The sequence below is a fragment of the Caretta caretta genome, chromosome 2, assembly GCF_965140235.1.
Source record: "Caretta caretta isolate rCarCar2 chromosome 2, rCarCar1.hap1, whole genome shotgun sequence".
NCBI classification, from domain to species: domain Eukaryota; kingdom Metazoa; phylum Chordata; order Testudines; family Cheloniidae; genus Caretta; species Caretta caretta.
In genome coordinates, this window is record NC_134207.1 from 174,880,888 (window position 1) to 174,906,339 (window position 25,452).

Genomic DNA, 25,452 nt, shown 5'->3' on the forward strand with positions numbered 1-25,452 from the left:
GGGTTTATATACATCCTTCTGTCTCTGGACAGATTAGTTTAGGGTCAGGTAGTACTTTCTCACCTTTGTGGTTGCAAGGTAGATTAAGCTTCTGCGGCAATCAATCAGGAAATTACGCCTCAGAAAGGGCGCCAAACTAACTGGGGAAGAATGACACAAATATGGAGTTCCAACTACAGCTTACGAAATTCAAGATGGTAATTTCAATAAAATCACAAAATAACATATAAAACCAGTTCTAATAGTACATCAAACAAATACAGCTTACAATCCTAATAGCTTTCTTTGACTGGGTAACAGGCCTTGTGGATACAGGGGAAGCAGGTATATCTTGACTTTAGTAAGATATACCACATAGTAAGGCATTTGTCCTCGGAGGACTGGACAAGAAGCAATTGGCTTAAATTGCAGCAAGGGAAGGTTAGGCTGGGCATTAGGAAAAATGTCCTAACTGTCAGGGTAGTTAACCACTGGAATAATTTCCTAGGGTGGTTGTGAAGTCTCCATCCTTTGAGGTTTTTAAGAACAAGTTAGACAAACACCTGTCAGAAATGGTCTAGTTATTACTTAGTCCTGTGATAAGTGCAGGGGACTGAACTAGATGACCTGTCGAGGTCCCTTCCAGTCCTACACTTCTATGATTCATCAGTATTGCCAATCGCAAACATTCAAAATTCAGTAATTGGGACTACCAAAATCATTAGACTAGCTAAAAATTCATGAGATTTTAAGAAAACTGTATGGGAACCTTTTCCTTTTGCCTTCTGGTTTTTGAGCTTTAGAGAATTGTACTCACTCTTCTACTTTTCATCCTTTCCTTCCTTCCCCTTCATGCCACAAAAACATGCTCCCTCCCCCTCTCTTCCTAGCCCCTTGTGCTTTCCTACAGTCTTGTTTCACTACTGCACTGATGCAGGGGAGATGGAAGAAGTACAGAGGCCAGCAGACAGGTGAGTAGCTAGATGCATATGGTGATGGTGTGGCTGAGTTGTCTATAAGCTTGCCCCTCAAAACACTGCCCGGAGTCAGATGGGGTCTAGTCTCTGACTCCCTGTTTGTGAAGAGAGGTGACTCAAAGTCTCATCTGGATGAGGGAGAGAGAGAACTCCGAGGGAGGAATTGTCCTTGAGGTGCATATTTCTTCAGTCTTTATTCTGGAAATTTGCACTGAGAAAGTTGTCCAGAGTTGGGGAGGGGTGGCATTTGTAAACTTAGATAAAATACTGTTTTTGTAAAAATCAGTCAAGCCCTGGGAAGTGGGTCATTCTTGATTTTCAAGGACATATAGCCACACTATTCAAGGAGCTGTTTAGTTTCAGAGTAGGAGTGGATGGCATGCTTGTAGCACAGGAACAAAATGGTGTCTGCAGTGAAGTGTTTGCAGTTTGTGTTCATGACATGAATAAGTCTGTTTTCGAAGTCTTTGATTTTACCCTTGAACATCTAACCTGAAATCATTATGTGCAATTATGGGTTGTACCATGTCACCTTCTAAAATCAAGGTCCTGAGTTCTTACAGAGCAGATTAGATGAATAGTGATTTGCTGCAAGTCACTTAACTTCTTTAATTTCTGTAAATGGAAATGATAAAACCTATGATAGTGATGTATGGATGGAAAGCACATAAAGCTGTTAAGCATTCTGAATACTTATTATCTTTGTTTCTGCACTCTCAGCTTTGTAGAATACCTTCTGTTTGGTGTTGAGAAGTGCCATAAATTCAGACCTGGATCCTGGAACATGCTCAGTTCCAGGATTTCTCTTGGAAGTGCATTCAACTCCCATTGAGTCCGTGTTGCGGGTTCTCCGCACCTCAGAGTGGGTGGTCTCAAGTTTGTATTACAAAGACCATTTTGGTTTGGAAGACATTTTTGACCTGACACAATAATTTAGTTTTATTTTATGTGGGCTTATCTTGTGAGATTTTATCTGCTTAGCTCACTGATTCACTCTTTTATAGGTCTGATTCTGCTGTTGTTTCACAGCCTGGAATACTGTGGCTGAAACATATTATAAAATTAAATGTATTATTGACCTGATGTATTTCTTTTTCTTTGTTCAAATTACCTGTATAGTCTCCAGGCTGAATTTCTATACTATGCCTTACTTGGGGCAAGAGCTATTGAGGAGCTAACTCAGGAAAGCAGCTGTATTTAGGAAGGGCACATAAGCATCTGCTTAAGGCCCCTTTAAAGTAATGAGGCTTATGCATGTGCATTACTTTAAGCACATGCTTGAATGCCCTTCATGAAAATGCTTCATGAAAATGAAATCAGGATGCTTTCCTGAATCAGGACCTAACTGAAGCTTCTGCTTTCTTGTCTCCGGACCCTCGTGTGGAATGCAGCAATCTGCCTTTTGAATTTGGTAGATCTCTGTCAGCTTGCACAGGCTATCTAGTCAGGTCAAGGTAAGGGGAGGCAATGCGATCCAGTGGACAGAGCACTAAATTTGGAGTTAGAAGGCCTGGATTCTCTTTGTGTGCACCAAGTGCTCTCTCTCTCTCCTCCTTCCATCCACTTTCATGCATATTTCCAGTGACAGTCCCTTCCTTTCTTGTCCTTGACCAGTTATTCCATGAATTAGACTTTAAGGTTTTCAGGGCAAGGATCTTATCTGTTTGTGTATTTATGAAGAGCCAGCTACAAACATTGTAGCAGGTTTGAAAAATTCTACCTGCCCTGGATGACCACTTTTTTGTGACTAAAATATTACTACTCCACCCCAAATTCTCTTAATTTTACTTGTCATCATGATGGGGATGGGGCAAGTAAGTTTTGTGCCTGTACTTGTAAATTTTCATGAGTTTTACGAGGATGAATTTGTGGCAGTAGATAGGTAATAAATAATAACTCTCAGCAGAGATAAACATTTATTATCCTATAGTGTAATATGCTAATGTCGATTTGGTTCTGGATATTCATTGTTTATAAGCGGCAGCCCTGTCTTATATTTTATGTCTCTTCATACGTTTTTAGGATGAGAAAATTCTTTCTGGAGTATTTTTATTTTAGCTTTCTTTTGGCAGTGTCTGTTTCTTGCTAGGTCTTTGAATCCTTGCCTTATTTTAATTAATGGTATTTTAGGCTTTTGTGCAGAACCCAGCTATATGGTGATGTGTATTATGTTAAAAAAAAAAACCCAGAGAATAAATCTACACCTCTTGCCCTCCTGCCCTCCAACCCCTTCTCTTCAGCATCCCCTCTCCCTACACTTGTCTTTCTGTTTAGCTAATCCCCTCCTAACTAAACTCCACCAGAAACAAATCATGGAACTAACATTTGCCACCATTACATTGTTTTCTAGGCTTGTATGTTATACGCCTTTCCCATATCCATTATCCATTTAGTCTGTTTAAATAGTGAGCTCTTTGTGGCACGGACTGTTTGCTATTCTGTGTTTGTGCAGTGCCTAGCACAATAGGACCCCATTCTTGGTGGGTCCCTAGGTATTACAGAAACAAACATTATCATTATTAATAATAAATAGAATGGTGCAGTTCTTCTATCTTATATATTTTAGGCAATGCTTTTAAGCCCCAAAGAGACTGCATTGGAAAGCAAGCTGTATAAATATCTTAACACCATGACTGATATATATGACTCCATTCAGAGCTTTGATGGGACTAGAATGGTCTTGCAAAGATGTTATGAACTGTAGGGCGTTAAACCCATGTACACAATAACTATAATAAAAGGAGTACTTGTGGCACTTTAGAGACTAACAAATTTATTTGAGCATAAGCTTTCGTGAGCTACAGCTCACTTCGTCGGATGCATGCAGTAGAAAACACAGTGGGGAGATTTATATACACAGAGAACATGAAACAATGGGTGTTACCATACACACTGTAACCAGAGTGATCACTTAAGGTGAGCTATTACCAGCAGGAGGGGTGGGGGGAACCTTTTGTCGTGATAATCAAGATGGGCCATTTCCAGCAGTTGTCAAGAACATCTGAGGAACAGTGGAGGGTGGGAGGGAATAAACATGGGGAAATAGTTTTACTTTGTGTAATGATCCATCCACTCCCAGTCTCTATTCAAGCCTAAGTTAATTGTATCCAGTTTGCAAATTAATTCCAATTCAGCAGTCTCTCCTTGGAGTCTGTTTTTGAAGTTTTTTTGTTGAAGTATTGCCACTTTTAGGTCTGTAATTGAGTGACCAGAGAGATTGAAGTGTTCTCCAACTGGTTTTTGAATGTTATAACTCTTGACGTCTGATTTGTGTCCATTTATTCTTTTACGGAGAGACTGTCCAATTTGACCAATGTACGTGGCAGAGGGGCATTGCTGGCATATGATGGCATATATCACATTGGTAGATGTGCAGGTGAACAAGCCTCTGATAGTGTGGCTGATGTGATTAGGCCCTATGATGGTGTCCCCTGAATAGATATGTGAACACAATTGGCAACGGGCTTTGTTGCAAGGATAGGTTCCTGGGTTAGTGGTTCTGTTGTGTGGTGTGTGGTCGCTGGTGAGTATTTGCTTCAGGTTGGGGGGCTGTCTGTAAGCACGGACTGGCCTGTCTCCCAAGATCTGTGAGAGTGATGGGTCGTCCTTCAAGATAGGTTGTAGATCCTTGATGATGCGTTGGAGAGGTTTTAGTTGGGGGCTGAAGATGACGGCTAGTGGCGTTCTGTTATTTTCTTTGTTGGGCCTGTTCTGTAGTAGGTGACTTCTGGCTACTCTTCTGGCTCTGTCAATCTGTTTCTTCACTTCAGCAGGTGGGTATTGTAGTTGTAAGAATGCTCTATCAAGCATTCGATGAAGTGAGCTGTAGCTCATGAAAGCTTATGCTCAAATAAATTTGTTAGTCTCTAAGGTGCCACAAGTCCTCCATTTCTTTAAAAGAGAGTTGAGGGTTTTTTTTGAGAAGGCAGGAGTGGGTGAGTACAGTCGAAAGGGGCAGATTGTCAGAACTGAAAAGTGAAGCAGTCAAATTATCCATAATATGAGCTGTAGCACAAACTTCCCATTGCTGCTCCACTGATTTGCCTCATCCTTGATTGGATCAAAGGGTTATTGGTTTTCACTGCCATCCAGGCCTTGTGTTCTATGCTGAAACTTCTAGCAAGGATGACACTGTCAGCTGAGATGGTTTTTAGATGTGGGCACTTATCCACTAGAATTAGACTAAGACCACAAAACTCATTTAACATAGGCTACCAGATAGATATCAAATTACCAGTGTTTTGATCCGTGTGATACTTAGTGGTGTAATTATTAACACTTTTGTTTTTCATTGCACCTTTAAATATCTAAGGCCTCTGCTGTCTGCAGAGACTGGTAGATATTTTGTATTCAGTTAGTTCAGACTGTCACAGAGGAGACACCAGGCTGGTAGCAAGGGGGAGGCAATAGAGCGCACCTCCCCATCCCCTCCTGACTGCTTTTCCTGCTGCCCCATGGCGTGGGTACTTAGCAGACTATTGTAAGCCAGGAGAGATTTGAACATCCTCTGTCTCCCCAGCTGCAGCTTGTCAAGGGCTGCCTGCTGCATCCCAGGGACTGCAAGGGAGGAGAAAGAGCAGCTCTTGCTGCTTCCCTGTTGCTCACAGGGGAATCAGGTTAGGTATTCCACTCACCCTCCTGAATCCCTACTACAGGATAGCTCCCCTTCCCATTGCAGGTACCCAGTGCAGCCCACAGGATGCTACTGAGAATCACTTAGCCTGGAAAGAAGCCAATAGGTAAATTATAGAAGGCAAAGTGTGAATTTGCTGGAGTGAGGGCCGAGGCACGGTCTAAAATGGCTGGATGTGTGTGTATATGGGAAGACACAGGCTGATTTTACCAAGAGAGAAACAGGTTTCGTTGCTTGGGCAGCCTGGGAGGGATGAGAGAGGGGATCAATTGACTGAGGGAGGAAGGGGGAGGCAGAGGACCAGTAATTTGCATGGTTTGGTGGGGACAGACTCAAGAGGGGCAGAAAAATCAGTTGGGGGTACTGAAGATAGAGGGATAGTTAGCTGAGGCAAATGCTAAATTGAGTGGAAGAACTGAGGGGGGCAGAGGGAGAATCAATTGAATGAAGCTGACATAGGGTTGCCAGAATGCCCGGTCGAAAAGGGATCCTGGCGGCTCCAGTCAGCACAGCTGACCTGGCCATTAAGAGTCTGGTTGGCCGCAGCGGCCAGCTCCGCGTGGCTCCCGGAAGCGGCAACATGTCCCTCTGGCTCTTAGGCACAGGTGTGGCCAGGGGGGTTCTGTGCACTGCCCCCGCCCCCAATGCCAGTTCCACATTTCCCATTGGCCGGGAACTGTGGCCAATGGAAGCTGCACGGCAGTGCCTGTGGACAGGAGCAGTGCACAGAGTCCCCTGGCCCTGGCCACCCCTTTGCCTAGGAGCCAGAAGGACATGTCCCTGCTTCTGGGTGCCACCTGAGGTAAGCGCTGCTTGGAGCCCTCATCCCGCACCCCAGCCCTGAGCCCCATCCTGTACTCTGAACCTCTCAGCCCCAGCCCAGAGCCCCCTCTGCACCCAAACCCCTCATTTCTGGCCCCACCCCGGTGCCCACACCCCCAGCCCAGAGCCCATACCCCCTCCCATTCCTCAACCCCCTACCCCAGCCTGGAGCCCCCTCCCACACTCCAAATCCCTCAGACCCAGGGATCCCCCTCCTGCACTCCAAACCCTTCATCCCAAGCGGGCCGCTTCTGGGGTACAGTGCAGTCCGCAGTGCCAGGACAGGCAGGAAGCCTGCCTTAGCACCCCTGCGGTGCCTCTGACCAGGAGCCGCCCAATATAAGCCCATGTCCCAACCCCGCGCCCCAATCCCTTGCCCCAGCCCTGAGCCCCCTCTAACCCAAAATCCTTTCCTGCACCCCAAACCCCTCATTCCCAGCCCCACCCAGAGCCTGCATCCCCAGCCCAGAGCCCGGACCCCCTCCCACACCCCAACCTCCTGCCCCAGCCCAGAGCCCCCTCCCACACCCTGAACCACTCATTCCCAGCCCCACCCCATAGCCTCACCCCCACACTCCAACCCTCTGCCCCAGCCCTGAGCACCTCCCACACCCCAAGCCCCTCATCCCCAGCTCCATTGGGTCATGGGTATCAACAATTTTCTTCAACTGAGTCGCCAGAAAAAAAGTTTGAAAACCACTACTATAAAAGATCGTAAAATAGATAGGACCTTTATTTCTTAATTTTATAATATCATAAATATCTGTGATTAATTTTGTCCTGGGAAACTTTTGGAATATCTTTGCTTCTGAGGGTTTCAAAATTATTTTTCATTCCACTATGGGATCTTAATGTGATTATAAGTCTTTGTTTATTTGCTGAGCATCTCTACGTGATTTACAATGAGAAGAATGATGATTTCCCCTCCACAATGGCTGTGGAAGTGTGCGTTTGAAGGAAGGGCATACTAAGGGATTAATGTTAGGAAAAATGATAGCTAAGATTCTTTGTTCTGAAGGAAGTGATTAAGTGTCTGTGCTCTATTTCCCTGCATCAGCTTCATTAATTTAAGAAGTGCCACTAGACCAGCCTTCAGCACTGTGGGCACAGAAAGAAATTTTGCTAGTCTCAAGCAGTCAACAAGCCTCATCTTCTGATTTGCATTGCTTAAAATTCAGTGAAGATGACATGAATAATGTAATGTGTGGCAGTGGAGAAGGTGCAGGATGCTGTTTGAATAGATTTTTATAAGTGAATTTATTGTGTGCATTTTTAAAGTTGACCTTTTAATCCAAAATTTTTATTCAGTTGCATTCAGAAGAACTGAGGAACATGGTCATTTTGAATAGGCCTGGCATTAAAAATGTGAGTTTGATAGAAACAAGGATCGTATAAAAAAAAAGACAATGAAACTCAAAGGGTGTGAAGAATCCAGAATAAAATTTTGAAAGGGCAAATAGAAGATGAAGTTAACTGAAATAGATATATCAGTCAGACAGAGGACACATTTATGTATGAGAGGTGATTAAAGAGAAACTGTTTCATTAATGTTTTCCCTGATAAAATACTAGCAATGTTTTATTTCAGCATGATGCTAGTACTGCTGAAGGCTAAGACTGTACTTCCAATATAGTGTATTTCCTTATTTTCAGCCACATATAAGTTAATAGTTTGTGGGCTGACTTTTTGCACTAAATATAATGTTATTTATGTATTCAGCATCATCTAGTAGTGTCAATAAAGATTAAAAATAACCCTGGGCAAGAAGAAAAGAAGGACTTGTGGCACCTTAGAGACTAACAAATTTATTTGAGCATAAGCTTTCGTGAGCTACAGCTCACTTCATAGCAAGAATAGCAGCAACGATTGTTCTATTTCAGGCCAGGCCTTGTTTTCCCTTTGTGGGTTCACCTGTAAGATGCATGCAACAGAATTTATTTATTTCCATTTTTTATTTTTATTTTGTGCCTTTTTATTTGGGTGCAATACATTTTTGTCTTCAATTGTTTGTTTTTAATAGCAGCAGGCTGATCCCCAACTCGTCAAAGACTAGGTAAGGAACCCTCCATTTGGGAATTGGGAATGGATGGTGTTCTCCTGGAATGCGGTACATTACTTGATTCCCTCCGCTGGGTAGACCATGCTCTTCAGGCAGGTTATACCATGCACTGACCTTTGCTGCTATATACGTTAGCCCTCCTTGTATAATATTTACCAAAATAATGGTAATAACAAGACAAACAACACAAAACACACAACACAATTTTTGTTGCGACAGTAGATCCATGGTATTCTGGGTTGTTCTTTCACTGGCACGAGCTTGCCAATAAAGTGTCTGAAAAACAAAATAAACATTTCCCAGCCCCTTGGCCGGGGGTGGGGTGACAGATTATTGCATAAAAATACCCCTTCCTTTTACAATTTTTTTTGCTAACTGCAGGAAAAAACAAAAAAAATTACCTTTATATTTTTCTTGTTTTGTTCTATAGGCAGGCTAGGTTTTTACCCTTAAAGGGAAAGGGTGAATTATCCCACTGTTCATTTATGAAATTTATGAACTTGTGTACCTCAGTTTCCCCTCTTGTACAATAGACCAGGTTTGTAATGGTTTTTCTGCTGTGCCAAGTTTTAAGTTTATTCACAGGTAATAGCTGAGAGGCAGTATTACCATGAGATCTTTGACATGAAATTTGCTTTTAATTACCATTTTTAGCATGCTTGAAAATCCCCCCTCCCCCCCAAAAAAAATTATAAAACCCTATACATTGTTATGGGATTACTTACTAGCATTTATTTTAAGGTTTAACATTGTGACAGATTACTTAGAGCTAGCTTAAGGCTCAGTGTTGTGCATTTTACCCCTGCTGTTGCTCCATGGGGCACTGTCTTTTAACTTTTTTCAGTTTTAGCTGCTATTTATTACCTCCGAAAATGTATCCAGAATCTCTCCCCATTCTTCCAGTTCTGGCTCCCCCAGCTAGGAACATATTTTGTAATCCTTATTTTAAAAGATATTAAACTTTATAAAAAACATGGAAGTACCCAAAGGGTAAAATGTTAAATACCGAAGCCACATTACGCTAGCTGCAGGTGTTTAGCACAAGGGTCTGTCAGTGTTGCAACTTTGAATGAGAAATTTAAATAGAGTTTAGTGGCATTGGTTTTTTTTAATTTAAAAAACAAAACCAAACCAATTTATTTTCAACTTACAAACAGGATTTTACTAACCATGAGTGTTGGTTTAGGTTCTTAAAACATTACATAATTACACAAAAAGATTTACACACAAATTTCTTTTTCCCAATACCCCTTGCAATGCTTTTATTATTTTTTATATAATTGTACCCCAATTACACTCCCATTTTGTATAACTGGAGACAGTCAAATTAAATTTTAATAGAAATCCCTTACATTTTTTCAGTGATTTTGATTAACTTGTCCAATAGTTAAATAATATAGATCAGAGTATTTGGCTGCTTGCTGCCTGCAGCAGTCCTTTACCAACCATTTCTGTGGGAAAAGGGCCCATTTTCCCACAGAATAGCTATAAAGGCTCCTGGAGTCAAAAACACAGTGGTGGTAATAGCCACTTGACCCCCTTGTGTAATTTGTTTAATTACCAGTGTTCCATTTAGTGTAATTGTACCGAGTTGCACATATATTATATTTACATAACTAGGTTTTATTTTTAAGCCACAAACTTTTCTTTTATAATGCCACAATTGTTATTTTTTTAACATTTTTACAACTTTTAATAGTTTACTTTTTAAAAAACGTTTGTAAAACTTTGTAGCATTAATTTCTACAAAAACTACTTGTAACTTTTCACTTACTTTAAATTATTCACTTGTGCATTAATTTTTTTAAGGTGGTACATTTTGTACCTTTTGTGTTGCAAAGTATTTGTTTCCATGGTCACCTGTGGACCTTTTACTCTAAAAAATTTCAGTGGAATGCAGCAAACTCTGTCCTGCTTTGTTCAAACAAACTTTTTACTAAGAGTTTGAAGTACCGTCCATTAAAACTTCAGAAGAGCAAAAGTGTGAGAGGGGAGATGGTGGGGAAGGGGAGAGACAGAGAAAAATGGGGGATGGGAAAGAAGAATTTTGTTTTCAGGCATCTACTTGACCCTTCAGGGTCAGGTTCTTTGATTCGGTACGATTAAAATTGTTTATACATTTTCAGCTATTCAGACTGCCAGCACACTGTGATGATTTACCATGCACTGTTAGTCAGCAATTTGCTGCAGAATTTCCACTTTGCTTTTAAGACTGGTAACCTCCTCCCATAAACCTGACAGACCCTCACATAGAGCCTGCAACAAAAAGGAGCACTTGGACGCCAGGGAAGCTTCCATCCACCCCTGGATGGCTGGCCAATTCTGACGATCCCCGAGGAGGCTGCATAACGACCCCCCATTTTCCTGCTGGTTTATTAATAAACTCATGGGAGCACTTGGATGCCAGGGAAGCTTCCACCCACCCCTGGATGGCTCGTCAATCCTGACAATCCCGGGGGGGGGGGGTGAGCCGCATAAGGCATCCCCCATTTCCCCATCAGTTTATTAATAAACTCCTTAACTGAGGTTGCAGGAAAGGGCCCGTTCAACTTACTCATCGAATCCATAGCGAGACATGGCGATCAGGCTGGGATCCTGTTCTTGATGCCAGATGTTAGAAGAATGAGCAGGAGGACCCAGAGGCGCATTGAGTAGACGGGCTTCATTATTGCGGTACTTGTTCCCCTTGACCCAATTGTCGAGTAAGAACTGACTTAATCACATCATGCTCTTTTATTTAAATCAATATGTAAATATTTACTTTCACTACAACACCCCCAAAACTCTTATTTAGTAATATGAATGCCCATAGAATGACGATTAATAACTATACACTGAATATAATTATTCCTACCCCGATTACTGTTTACTGCATTAACATATTCTACAAATAATGTTTACTTTGAAAATACATTTCTTTGCAATAATTGCAGCCACAAATTCCCTTAATCAGAAGTTTGCAGGAAAGGAAGGAAGGGGCCATGACCCCGAGCTCGTTTATATAGCTGGAAAAGGAAGGGACGGGGCAAATAACACTGCTTTACACAAAGGTATCCTTTAAATCCCCACATTCCTTATGCAGCTGCAACGCTTATCAATCCTTAACAAAAAGAAAGGAAGGGAAAAGAATGGCACTTTATCTTCAATCTATCAGGGAAAGGTGTAACATGATCCAATGGGTGGAAATTGAAGCAAGACAAATTCAGTCTGGAAATAAGGTATACATTTTTAACAGTGAGAGTAATTAACCATTGGAACAAATTATCGGGGGTTGTGGTGGATTATCCATCACTGGCAATTTTAAAATCAAGATTGGGTTTTTTTTCTAAAAGATCTGCTCCAGGAATTATTTTGAGGGAACTTCTAAGGCCTGTGTTATACAGGAGGTCAGACTAGATAATCACAGTGGTCCCTTCTGGCCTTGGAATCTATGAATCAAACTTGCCTTAAGGAATATGGAAGTTAAGAAGTCTCACATGGGATTGCTGTCAAGGCAGAGGAAATGATTGTGCTGATAACCTTGACAATATCATTTTAATAGTGTGAAATTAGAGTTGGTGACAGTCTGACAGCTTCAGAAACAGAAATCCTGTCTTTCCAGAGCAGGTCTGAAGTAGCTCCCGCTTCCCCACACCATCCCACTGTGCTTCACCAAGAGCTGGACAGGCCACCACCATAGTGATAGGGTAGTTTGTCTTCTATGCTCATTCAGTCTTTGGCCTCTCTTTTGAGAGTGACGAGTGCCAGTGGCCGTGACTTGTGGGATTCATTTTTGTAATATGGGCACCAGTCTAGTGGAAAAATGAACTGTCAGCACCAGCTCACTCCACCACAAACATCAACTAATGGGCATCAGCTAATAGTTTGTGGTCACCACTGATTTGGGCTGGATTCACATCACTGATTCAGGGATTAAAGGTGTCACACACCTTCTCTTTGATCCATCTGATTCCATTTTAGTGTATGTGATGCTGGCAAACCAGATGTCAGCTCTTGCCAAGACTGCAGGCATTAGCTAAGAACTAACAAACTCATGGCTGGAGACCAGACCAGTTCACCTGTATGTTAGTTTTTCTCAAAATACTTGAGAAGTACTTGAGATAGTCCAGAAAGACTATCAAAATGAGCTGGAACATCGCAATCCAAAGGATTGGTTAATGGCCCTATCTCACCTTGGAAATGCTATGTGCACGGAAGCTAATCCTGTGGACTTGGAAGCTAAATGAAGGAAATAAAACTAAGTCACAGGGAAATTTTCCATCGTTTTGAGCATTTGAACTTTGACAGGGTTTGAGACACCAAACTGAAGTCAGAAATCCCAAAGGGCTGCTCCTGGATCCACCCTGAAGGACACTTTGAATTGACAGATCACTACAACTCTTAGGATTTAGATGATAACCCATATGTATGTGTATATGTTTGCTTGCTTTAGCCTGTAAATAATTCTCATTTCTTTTTCCTAGTTAATAAACCTTTAGATGGTTTATTACAGGATTGGCTACAGGTGTTGTCATTGCTATAAAGTCATTTTAGGATACCAATTGATCTGGGGTAAGTGACGGGTCTCTTGGTCCTGGGAGCAACCTGAATATGTACACTGTGATTTTTGGTGTAAGTGACCATTTATCACAAAGTCCAATTTGTCTGGAGGGCCTAAGGGGACCATCTGTGACTCCACGGTAAGACTGTTATAGTGATCCAGGAGTTCATATTTGTTACCGGCTTGGTGAAATCTAGTTATAGAACTCACCACCAGTTTGCGGTGTCCGCCCTGTTTTCACAATCTGCACTGAGATAGGCACTCACAACCATGAGCCACTCCAGACAGCATGATAGTGTATTTTTAATAAACTTTAATATCCACAAAGACCTTTGAAAATCATGGTCTGTCTGGTTAAGTGTATGTATGGTGGAAGAGGGGGAAAAAAATCAAGAATTTTAGCTTTGATAGTGTGGATCTCAGTTTTACATACAATGTATTTTACTCCCCACTAGAGCAATCAACCTGTTACCAGTTTTACACCAGCTATTGTAGCAATAGCTATCAAGTTATGAATATGGAAGTGGCTTAGCAAATGAGATAATGTAACTATATAATGTTAGCATGGGAGTGACTAGGCTGGTACCTGTGTAAAGTATCTGGGCATGATGAGTGTGAATTTAATATTTCCAAAATCTTGAGGAGCCTGAGACTGACCTGGGTGCTAATGCAGTTAAGAGTCCTCTCTTCAGCTAGCTTGGCTTTTGGGTGAGTATTAAACACAAGAAGTACTAGTGCAAAACTGATGCAGGAGACTGAGCAATGTGATATATGAAATCTCTTGAAAACCTTTAATAGTACAAGCGTACATTCAAACATGCATCGGAAAATGAAAGTTCTATTGTTTATATAGATATCAAATTCTATAACAACACAACGGATTTATATCACATTTGATTTTAAAATACTCTTGTTTCTAACCTTTTATGCCATTGTCAAGAGAAAAACAAAATTATATTTACATCTGAGCTTACAATCTCATTGCAATACTAGCAGACACATTTTACTGCAATAACAGGTATTGATGACACTTTATAGAGCATAAATAACAGGCAGTTGTGAATTTTGCTGCCATAATTCCATCAAGGGGTCCTTGTTACAGTTTGTCAAACTAAAATAGTGAGGCTTGAATCATTTATTTAGTTGCCAGGATTTTCAGAATTGCTGAGCACTCATTGCTTTTGTTAATTTCATCTGCCGTTGTGTGTGATCAACAACTGAAAATTCCAAAGTCCAAAATAAAGTAACAGCCCCATAATTCAATATGTACCTGATTTTTATTTTATATATACATGGATCCTGATGTAAACACATATTTATGCTGCTCCTTAAACATCTGAGTGGAAAGCAGCATCTGATTGAATAAGCTTTGTGACTGGCAAAGTTTGATAATTCAGGAATTTTTCATCACACCTGTGATCACTTTTTTGTTGCATGGATTACAATGCATCCACAGGTTGATAATATTGTAATAAATATGCAGCCATAATAACTCAGGCTATGATCCTGTCAGATCTTATAAACTAAACTGGGGTCAGGCAGAGTCAGTGGAAGGATAGGAGACCTCTAGGAAGGGTATTGGAAGACTTGGTGTTTCTGACTCAGTAGATGGGATTCTTCTGTCTGGGTCTTTACTGAACCATTGCCCAGCACAGTGTTAGAGGAGGAATAATATGGTTGGAAGTGCTAACTTTTGGATGAAATACAAAACAGAGGTTCTGACCACTTGTGATCATTCAAGGTTGCCCTGATACTTCAGTAATGTGTGCATTACTAATGCCCTAGACCAGTGGTTCTCAACTAAGGATGCCGCTTGTTCAGGGAAAGCCCCTGGTGGGCCGGGCCAGTTTGTTCACCTGCCGCGGGAAGGGCGGCCAGCACGTCCCTCGGCCCACGCCGCTTCCCGCAGCCCCCATTGGCCTGGAGCGGCAAACGGCAGCCAGTGGGAGCTGCGGTCGGCCGAATCTGCGGACACGGCAGGTAAACAAACCGGTCCGGCCCACCAGGGGCTTTCCCTGAACAAGCGGTGCCCCTTGAGATCCACTGCCCTAGACAGATTAGATCCTGCTCACCACAGACACCAACTTTAATTTTTCCAGATGGGTGCTCCACCCCCGCTGTTCCCCGAGGCTCTGCCCCTTCCCCCACCCTCACTCCACCTCTTCCCTCCCCTGCTCTGCCCCCTGCTCCGCCCCAGATCGGCTGGTATTCTGGGGGTGCTAAGCATCCACTATTTTTTTCCATGGGTTCTCCAGCCCCAGAGCACCCACAGAGTCGGTGGCTATACTGCTGACTACAATATTTTAATGCCACTCCCTGGTTTTGGGGCCACCCAGTATCAATTTGGCCTGTGATGTAAGGTGGAGCAGCCTTAGGGCTGTTGTAATTTATACTAAGCTGCCTATGACCACAATGGGCCATTCTCACAACCAGGCATTTCCAAGGCATGGCAGCACACCAGCCAAACTGCTTTCCCCCAGACATGCACTGCAGTCTGGGGGATGAAAGATCTGGCGGTGTAGTGCTGCTATCCAGCTCTCAACAATCTGGGGCTGCCATTTATAGATGGGAAATTCCCACATAGTTGGTTAGGCTGGCATAGCCTCTTAGGAAAGTCAGTAAAGCTTGCACAACCAGAGCAGTGCAAAGGAGCCGTAGCATAGTGGAGAATCCCACCTGTTTTGTTTTATATACACAAAGAGTTAAATGTGTATTTTGCAAACAGCATCATCTCCCCAGGTTTCTTAAGGCCACTTCAAAATCAGCACCTGAATGAAGAACCATATAGTAGCCAGACTGATAGATATTCAGTCTGTCTGCCTAGACAATTTTTATCATCTTTGATTAAGGAAAACGGTAAAGAAAAAAGAACAAATATCAAAATGTAAGGGTGGCCATCGAAGATCTGTTTAACTTATTATTGCTTTAAAATATTAAGTGGTAACATGAAATAAATTTTTATTTTCAGAGGTGTTTCCTTCTGCATTTTTCTTGCAACCATTTTAAGAAAAATATATTTAGAGATTGTATTGTACACGTAAATCAGTGGTTCTCAAACTGTGGGTCAGGACCCCAAAGTGGGTAGCAATCCCATTTTAATGGGTCGCTGGGGCTGGCTTAGACTTTCTGGGGCCCAGGGCCAAAGCCCAAGGCCCAACCCCACCACCCAGGGCCGAAGCCCATGGGCTTCCGCCGTGGGTGTCGGGTCTCAAGTTACAGACCCCCTGCCTGGGTCTGAAGCCCTTTGGCTTTGGCCCCCCTGCCTGGGGCAGCGGGGTTTGGACAGGTTCAGGCTTCAATCCCCCCTCTTGGGGTCATGTAGAAATTTTTATTGTCAGAAGGGGGTCGCGGTGCAATGAAGTTTGAGAACCCCTTACGTAGATAATCTAAATGTTTGGTACATTTAAAGTAATCACCTTTTTCCACTAGGTGGCACCATAGACTTACTACAGTAATAGTTACATTCTAATTTGTGTTTTAGTTTTTCATCCCTTGTTTCTATTCATTCCCCTTTTTGAGGGTGAAATCACTAGACATTTTTTCTCGGTACCAGAGCTGTGCAGAATTAGCATGTTTAGCATAGCATATTTAGGATAATTGATTTTATTTTTTATTTTATTTTATTAAGGGTCTACCGCTCTGATAGTTTAGAATAGTAAATTTTTCTATTGTTCCTGTGCTAATTCTTGATTCCGGGCTATACTGCGCATTTCTTTTTTGGTTGGTTTTTGTCTTAAGTGTATTGACTCTGCATAGATGATCTGGCAGAAGTGAATTCTAAGAAACAATTTAAGTGAAGAGAGGGGTGGTCGCTTGGTGAGGAAGTTTTGAGTGGAAGCTCCATGTACAAAGGCCATCATTGGCTGAAGGGAGTATTGGGGAAACCTGGAAAAAGACAAGGTCTGAGGTACACACTAGAGATGTGTGGATGTAGTGCTATAAATGCAAGACCAAGAAGTATGAACTTGATACATAGTGCAGTGTGCTGTGTTGTAGCCATGTTGGTCCCAGGATATTAGAGAGGCAAGGCGGATGAGGTAACATATTTCATTGGACCAGCTTCAGTTGGTGAGAGAGAGAAACTTTTGAGCTACACAGAGCTTGTCTTGAGGTCTGGGAAAGAAGAGCTTTGTGTAGCTCAAAAGCTTCACTTTCTCACCAACACAAGCTGGTCCAATAAAGGATATTCCCATGCCCAGATGATGCAGTGGGCAGTGAGTGGAGTTCAAAGGTAAATAATTGGTGAGGATGGTTCTGGCAACCTCATTATTCAAAGACTTTGGGGCAAGGAGGTGAGGTGGATATCCAGAAGGTCAGAGGGGAGGAGAAGGAGTTGGTAATTGAAAATTGGGATGCTGAGAGCATGGACAAGAGTTTAAGCCATCGAGATCGATAGGAAAGGACAGATTTCTTATATGTTGTGGAGGAAGAAGTGGCAGGATTTCATCTTGGCCTGGCCATGGGACATAGAGGGACTTGGAGAAATGATCTTACAGCTGAGAAATTTCCTTGCTCTAGCACCCCATCATGCCAGTCCAGACCGTTGGAACTTCAAGAGCAGAACCCAATTCAGGAAATGACACAAAGTGAATACCTAGGAAAGTCTGATATCTAATGGACTGTACCATGGAGGGCCAACTTACTGAAGCTATCCTGCAGTGGCTCAAAAGTTTGAGTACCAACCTCCGGGCAAACTGTTAAGAGCAGGGCACAAACCCCAAATTGGCTGTGAGCTCTTTACTTAGATTTCATCAATCAAGTACCAAGTGTAAACTCCTCAGGCAGTATAACAGTGTAATCATGGAGTCACAGACAGTCCCCTTGGGTAGTCCAATGTATCTTGTCACCTAGGCAAGCTTGCCTTTGTGACAGATGGTCCCTTACCCCAAAAATCACAAAAATATTCAGGCTACTCCCGGTCCCAAAGGACCAGTCACTTAACCCAGGTCAGTGGCATCAAAGCAACCCTTGTAGCCAATCTCATAATAAACTATCTAAAGATTTAACTAAGAAAAGGAAATATGAGAGTTATTGACAAGGTTAAAGCAGGTAAACATACACAGACAAATGAGTTACTGTCTTAGGCTCCAAAAGGTAATAGAAACTTCTATAATAAGCAAGCCCTATATGTCCCTTAGGGCTAACCCAGGCTAAACACGTGAGATCTTTTGCTTATGCCTAGAAAATTTTGCACTCAAGAGTTCATGCAGCACAGACAATTTCTTCTTGTTAGGGGTTTTTATCCCATCCCCCCACCCCTTGTTTGAGCAGCCAGCTCAGCTGATGGGAGGAATTAACCCACATGTCCTCTTCATTGGGGGAGCAGGGGGATGGGAAGAGCAATCAACAAAATATTTTATCCTTAGATGTTCCACAATAGTTCATCTGGTGTCCATGGGCCTTCTCTGTTGGGCAGGACATAACACCTTCTGTTAAAAGCTAGTGTTTCATACTAATTCATGTCTCCTTCCTGTCTAGTGATTTACACAATTAGAGAGAATCACAATGCAAATGCTCCAATATTACCTCACAATATGGGTGCTATAAGGGAGATTAATGCATACAGCAACTTAGAAACATTCAATAAAGTCTAAATACTAAGCACATTTTATAACTCTAATATCTATTCATCAATACTAATATATAGCTGAGCCAGACTAATTCTAGCTATGTATTTGTCAGTATCCAAGTGAGGCATGAGGACTTCGGCATAAGCTGGCACCTGGCTTGCCAGCGTCACAGGCGATAGAGATCCACAGAGGCTGACTCATCAACCCTGAATTGATGAAAAAAAGTTATGTAAAGGTGCTTACATCGCAGTGACATGCAGAAAAAACTTTAGGAGCCCTTTGAAGTGAAATTGGGGTGTTTCCTGTGACTCTGGTGGAGTTCTTGGCTTGTCTGGATGCAGCTCAATCATCCCTCCTGAAATATTTGTTTCAAAATGCTTCTGAAGAGCAATTTTTAAAATTTTGGCATAGACGAGTTCTCCCAAATGTTTGGAAAATGACCTAGAGGATATCCCTCGCATTCACCCTGAGATTTTCATTCCCATTCCCCACTTCAGAGTACTCAAGTTGAACATTGTGATATAATATCAACATAGTTATTATATTTTCACTAATGGAATATAAACATCAGCAAAGCACATCTTAATAACAGAAGATTGTTTGCCAGATTCTGTCTATGGTTGTGAAAAAGAATTTTTGTTCAAATGAGATGACAAATGAATAAATTCCCCAGTCTTGTACCCACTTCTGTCTGAAGCATACATACCCCTGATAGACAAAATATATTATAGTCTGAGGAGATAAATTTTTGTGGGAACTCCTTTTTAAAACATTGGTAGCACATGACTTTAAGAACACATCTCAGGATTCTAATGATGACATGATTTATGACATCACAAAAAAATCACAGTTTATGAAGTCAGTAGGACCCTGAGGATGACTTTTAGCCTTGTATGAGGATTCAGGACAATGGGAGAAGAAGGAACAAAGACGTTTGCCATGAGGCCTCATGTTAACTTATTAACCAAATCCTTGTCTATAGTGAGTCATTTTCCTTCTTTTCCTTCCTTCCTCCTCAATTGAGACCAAACTGTGTCCCATACTCTCTCCTGGGATGGGCACCATGAATCCTAGGGCAGTTCACAGTGAGATGCAGGACTTGGTGAAATTGAATCAGGGCTTTATAAATTCTGAAGATCGCCGCTTCCTTCGGGAATCAGTAGTGAGCCTGGAAAATTCCATGTCTCCCACTTCAAGCCATACAGCTGCAGGTGAGATGGTCAGAGAGGCAGATAAGCTCCTGAAAGAGGCTGGGAACAAAGTGAATGATTTGGAAACTGATGCAGAGGAGGTGATTGAACCAGACCAAGATGATCACCAAGAGTTGGGAGACCAAAACTTGCAGGTAACAGATGAGATGATGATGCAGGCCAATGAAAAGAATAGGGAGGCCTTTGGTGTCCTGTCTAAAGGTGAACTTCAGAAAGCAATTGACTTGTTTTCAGATGCCATCAAGCTGAATCCATATCTTGCCAACTCGTATACTAACAGAGCCAATGTCTTCATGTACCTACAGAAACCAAACGCTGCCATTAGCGACTGTAACAGAGCCATAGAGCTCAATCCTAACTTAGCACAGCCCTACAAGTTGCGAGGAAAAGCACTCCAGCTCCTGGGGCTCTTGGAAGAAGCAGCCTGTGACCTGGCCTTGGCTTGCAAACTGGGTTATGATGAAGATGCCAGTGATGTGGTAAAGGAAGTGCAGGTGAGAACCCAGAAGAACTCTAAACACAAAAATGTGCAAAAATGTAAGCACGGGAAGACAATGGAGAGAGTGAAAAAGGCTCTGGCAAAAGGAAGAGCTGATAGGACAGCCCCATGGGATCAGGAAAAAGCTCAGAGGGAGAAGGAGTCCAGTGAGGAGTCCGATAGTGATGAGAGTGAGTTGGAGATCGATAATGAAGGAGTGATTGAACCCGATAAGGATGAGCCCCAAGAGATGGGCGATGAGAATCTGAAGGTAACAGACGAAATGATGAAGCAGGCCATTGAAAAGAAGAGGGAGGCTTTTGATGCGGTGGGTAAAGGAGAACTTCAGAGAGCTGTTGACTTGTTCACAGATGCCATCAAACTGAACCCACGGCTTACAATTTTATATGCCAACCGAGCCAGTGTCTATGTGCAGTTGCAGAAGCCAAATGCTGCCATTAGAGACTGTGACAGAGCCATAAATATCAACCCTGACTCCGCACAGCCCTACAAGTGGCGAGGGAAAGCGCTTCGGCTCCTGGGTTACTGGCAGGAGGCTGCCGAGGACCTGTCCTTGGCCTGTCAGCTGGATTATGATGAAGAGACCAATGCCATGCTGAATGAGGTGCAGCCAAGGGCCCAGAAAATCACCCACCACTGGAGAAAATATGAGCAAAAGCAAAAAGAAAAGAGATTTAAGGAGGCCCTGGAGAGAATGAAGAAAGCCATCGAGGAGAGGGAGGGAGCTCAACTTCAAACACCTGAGGAACAGGAAAGAGATGAGCTTGAGGCCTGGCAAAAAGAGGAAAGAGCTAAGCCTCAGGATACCCAGAAACATGAAAGAGTTAGGCTTCAGGCCTCCTGGGAACAATGGGGTGCACATCTTAAATACTCTAGAGAACAAGAAGGAGCTCTGCCAGTGGACCATGGGGACAAGGAGAAATTCCAGCTGAAGGCCCAGGGGAGAGCTGAGAGTGAGGAAGAGTCCAGTGAGGAGTCCGAGAGTGAGTTGGAGATCGATAATGAAGGAGTGATTGAACCTGATGAGGATGAGCCCCAAGAGATGGGCGATGAGAATCTGAAGGTAACAGACGAAATGATGAAGCAGGCCATTGAAAAGAAGAGGGAGGCTTTTGATGCGGTGGGTAAAGGAGAACTTCAGAGAGCTGTTGACTTGTTCACAGATGCCATCAGACTAAACCCACGGCTTACAATTTTATATGCCAACCGAGCCAGTGTCTATGTGCAGTTGCAGAAGCCAAATGCTGCCATTAGAGACTGTGACAGAGCCATAAATATCAACCCCGACTCCGCACAGCCCTACAAGTGGCGAGGGAAAGCGCTTCGGCTCCTGGGTTACTGGCAGGAGGCTGCCAAGGACCTGTCCTTGGCCTGTCAGCTGGATTATGATGAAGAGACCAATGCAATGCTGAATGAGGTGCAGCCAAGGGCCCAGAAAATCACCCACCACTGGAGGAAGTATGAGCAAAAGTGCAAGGAAGACGAATTTAAGGAGATGGTAGAGAGGATAAAAAAAGTCTTGGAGGATCAGGAGAGTGCTCAGAAAGCCCTGGAAGAACTGGAGATCTATGAGAAAGCAGCCCTGGAGGAACAGGAGAAAACCATGAAGGAACCTGAGACAGCTGAGCAGATAGTGCTGAAAGAACAGGAGGACAATCAACAGGAGCCAATGGAGGAACAAGAGAGAGCTCAGCAGAAGGTGTTGCAAGAACAAGAGTCAGTTAAGCAGATGGATCTAGAGGAACAGTTGATAGCGTTGCAGACTGAGCTGGAAGAACAGTTGAAAACTCAGCAGATGGAGCTGGAGGAAGAGGAGAGAGCTCTGCAGAAGTTGCTGGAAGAACAGGAGAGGACCCAGAAGAAGGTGCTGGAAAAACAGGAGAAAACCCAGATGAAGGCTCTGGAAGAACTGGAAAGAGCTCAACAGCTGGCTCTGAAGGAACTGGAAAGAGCTCAGAAGAAGGTCTTAGAGGAACAGGAAAAAACTCAGAAGGCAGCCCTGGAAGAACAGGAGAGAGCTCAGAAGAAATCCCAGGAGGAAAAGGAGAGGGCTGAGAAAGCCCTGGAGGAACTGGCAAGAGCTCATAAGATGGCCCTGAAGGAGCTGGAGATTGCTCAGAAAAAAGGCCTGGAGGAACATGAAAGAGCCCAGCAGAAGGCCTTGGCAGAACAAAAGAAAGCTCATATGGCTATGGAAGAACTGGAGAAAGCTCATAAGAAGCAAGAGAGAGCGCAGAAGGCTGCCCTAGAGGAGCAGAAGAGAGCTCAGAAGGCCCTAGAGGTACTGGAAAGAGAACAGAGAAAGGCCATAGAGGAGCAGAAGAGAGCTCAAAAGAAGGCCATAGAGGAGCAGGAAAAAGCCCAGAAAGCCCTGGAGGAACTGGCAAGAGTTCAGCAGCAGACCCTAGAGGAAAAAGAGAGAGCTCAGAAGAAGACCAGAGAGGAACAGGAAAGAGCCAAGAAAGCCCTGGAAGAACTGGTGAGAGCTCAGAAAGAGGCCCTAGATGAACAAGAGAGAGCTCAGAAGAAGGCTACAGAGGAACAGAAAAGGGCTAAAAAGGCCTTGGAGGAACTGGAGAGGACTCAGAAAAAGACCTTGGAGGAACTGGAGAGAGCTCAGAAAAAGGCCCTGGAGGAACAAGAGAGAGCTCGAAAGAAAGCCCTGGAGGAACAGGAGAGGGCTCAAAAAGGCCTGGAGGGACTGGAGAAAGCTCAGAAAAAGGCCCTGGAGGAACAAGAGAGAGCTCAAAAGAAAGCCCTGGAGGAACAGGAGAGGGCTCAAAAAGGCTTGGAGGAACTAGAGAAAGCTCAGAAAAAGGCACTGGAGGAACTGGAGAGAGCTCAGAAAGAGGCAGTGGAGGAACAAGAGAAAGCTCAGAAGAAAGCCCTGGAGGAACAAGAGAAAGTTCAGAAGAAAGCCTTAGAGGAACAGAAGAAGACTCAGAAAGCTCTGGAGGAACTGGAGAGAGCTCAGAAAAACTCCCTAAAGGAGCTGGAGAGAGTTCAGAAAGGGGTCCTGGAGAAACAAGAGAAAGCTCAGAAGAAAGCCCTGGAGGAACAGAAGAGGGCTCAGAAAGCTCTGGAGAAACTGGAGAGAGCTCATAAAAACTCCCTAGAGGAGCTGGAGAGAGTTCAGAAAGGGGTCCTGGATGAGCCAGAAAAAGCTCAGAAGGAGGCCCTGGAGGAACATGAGAGAGCTCAGAAAAAGGTTGCAGAGGAACAGGAGGAAGCTCAGAAAGAGGCCCAAGAAGAACATGAAATAACTCATAAAACGTTTTGTGAAGACCTGGAAAGAGCTCAGGACAAAGACTTAGAGGAATGGGAGAAAACTCATAAAAAGGTCTGTATAGAACAGGAAATAGATCAGGAGAAAGACATAGAGGAACAGGAAACAGCCATGGAGGAACAACTGAGAGCTCAAAAAGGTCCAGAGCATGCAACAAGTTCATTAAGACCTCTCGCAAAATCCATTTGGGACTATTTTGAATCAGGCTAGACTCAGAATTCTGACCCATTGTCTGAGTTTGTCCTGGAACCCAGCAAACATTAACAAACACAGGAATCAATGCATGCTCACTGCAGTGTGTAAATTTGGAGGTCGTGTACAACTGCTGTTTTCGTTAAAGTGAAATTAAAACACAAATATGAACAGAATTTTTCCATCATTTTTTATTTCTCCATCTAAACAGTTTTTAAAGGATTAAAGCATTTCTCATGCAGTGTTTTGACACATGCACAAGTATACATTAACTATTTGGAATACTCGTCTCCAGTTGAACATGAGTGCCTCAGGTACTCAGTCATTGGGCTGTAGAGTGGGTTAGAGAACCCAAAGACACTTCCTTCATCAGCCTAAATATTGCTACACTAATAGATAAACTGCAAATGGAGCTCGCACATCTGTCTCTCTGCCAACGTCTATTTGATCCCCCTGGTACTTTCTCAAAGACCGGTCTATGAAGGGGAGGAGGGTTTGGAATCTTCCTCTTCTGATTATTGTTCCTGTAAAAGGGGATGAGGGAAAGAAGACATTGAACATCCAGCCAACAGAAAATCTGTGGGAGGGATTTGAGTAGCAAATTAGAGCTGACCATGACCAGCTGGGTGAGGAGCCTCCAGATAAATGGGTGATGGAGGGAATTATTACTGAAGAGGGAGGCCAGGGTCTTGATGTGGAGCTTTGAAAGGAAGAGGGAATTTGTGGGTGGGAGCATGACTAAAGGGTGCATTGCTTGTGATGTATAGGCCACATGATCGGGATAAACTCTTAAGTTGCATGAGTTCATGAAAGGGGACATGATTCTGCAAGCTGCTCTGGGCAGGGAGAGCCCCTTTGATGTCAGCTGATATCTTTGCAGGCACAAGGGCCCACTCATGCGGAGCAGCTTGCAGCATCAAGACATAACCATTTTTTAAAATTAAATCTAAATTTGGGTGTGTAAAATCCAGTATTTCCAACTTCAAGAGCGCAAAAATCATGAGTCTGGCCTCAAAACTCATGAGATTGGCTTAAAAATCATGAGGTTTTTTTTTTTAAATAACACCTTTATTCTTTTCTGTGTGTTCTGATTTCTGAGATTTAGAGTCCACTTGGCTCATGGTTTCAAGCTCTTCTCTGCTACCTTACATGCTAGAAACTTTTTTTTTAATGAACATAATTACTTGACTCCAGGAGCTGAGACTTTAAATAAAAACACCAAATATTGTGACAATTGGCAACATTGAAAATTCTCATGAATTATACATGGCTGAGGCCAAGGCAAATAAAGCAGAGGTTTAGAATCTACAACGGGAAAAAAGAATCCATGGCAAAAATGCTGCAGCTGCTAATTGCTTGTGGAGGGAGAATCCTTCTGATTATGCTCATTACGGCTAGAGGAACTAAAGAGGAGGTAGTCCCAAGCTAGCTTTGGAGGAAAAGTAGAATTGGAGGCTCTTAGGCTGGACCAAAGTTTCTGAAGCTAACTGATTGCTGCCTGAAGAAGTTGGAGTGTATTGGGGCTGAAGCTTTGTGAAGGAGCATCCATCCAACACAAGCCCTGGAAGGGTTAAGGGGCCAATTAACTCCCTAGGCTGCACCTGGAGGAGGAGCCAGAGAGCATGGGAACAGGAAGGGCCTGTGTAAAGCTGAGAGTTGCTGCGGGCTGCAGTCACTCCCTGGG

The 25,452-nt window shown here is 43.2% G+C and overlaps 1 protein-coding gene and 1 long non-coding RNA gene across 3 annotated transcripts in view; both read left to right on the forward strand.

Annotated features, from left to right (window-relative positions):
• LOC142071141 (uncharacterized) overlaps positions 1 to 25,452 on the forward strand; it is a 45,958-nt gene that overhangs the window by 4,945 nt on the left and 15,561 nt on the right. For both annotated transcript variants that reach the window (XR_012667136.1, XR_012667137.1), the window contains exon 3: positions 870 to 950. This is a non-coding gene — a long non-coding RNA (uncharacterized LOC142071141). The remainder of the gene's footprint in view (positions 1 to 869; positions 951 to 25,452) is intronic.
• On the forward strand, positions 19,635 to 23,786 carry LOC125630939 (uncharacterized). Its single transcript, XM_048837149.2, has one exon. It carries the CDS (start codon positions 19,635 to 19,637, stop codon positions 23,784 to 23,786), a length of 4,152 nt encoding a protein of 1,383 aa, XP_048693106.2.

What these genes read in the sequence shown, in the direction of transcription:
- LOC125630939 (XM_048837149.2), top strand. Translation starts at nt 19,635, where the DNA reads ATGGGCACCATGAATCCTAGGGCAGTTCACAGTGAGATGCAGGACTTG.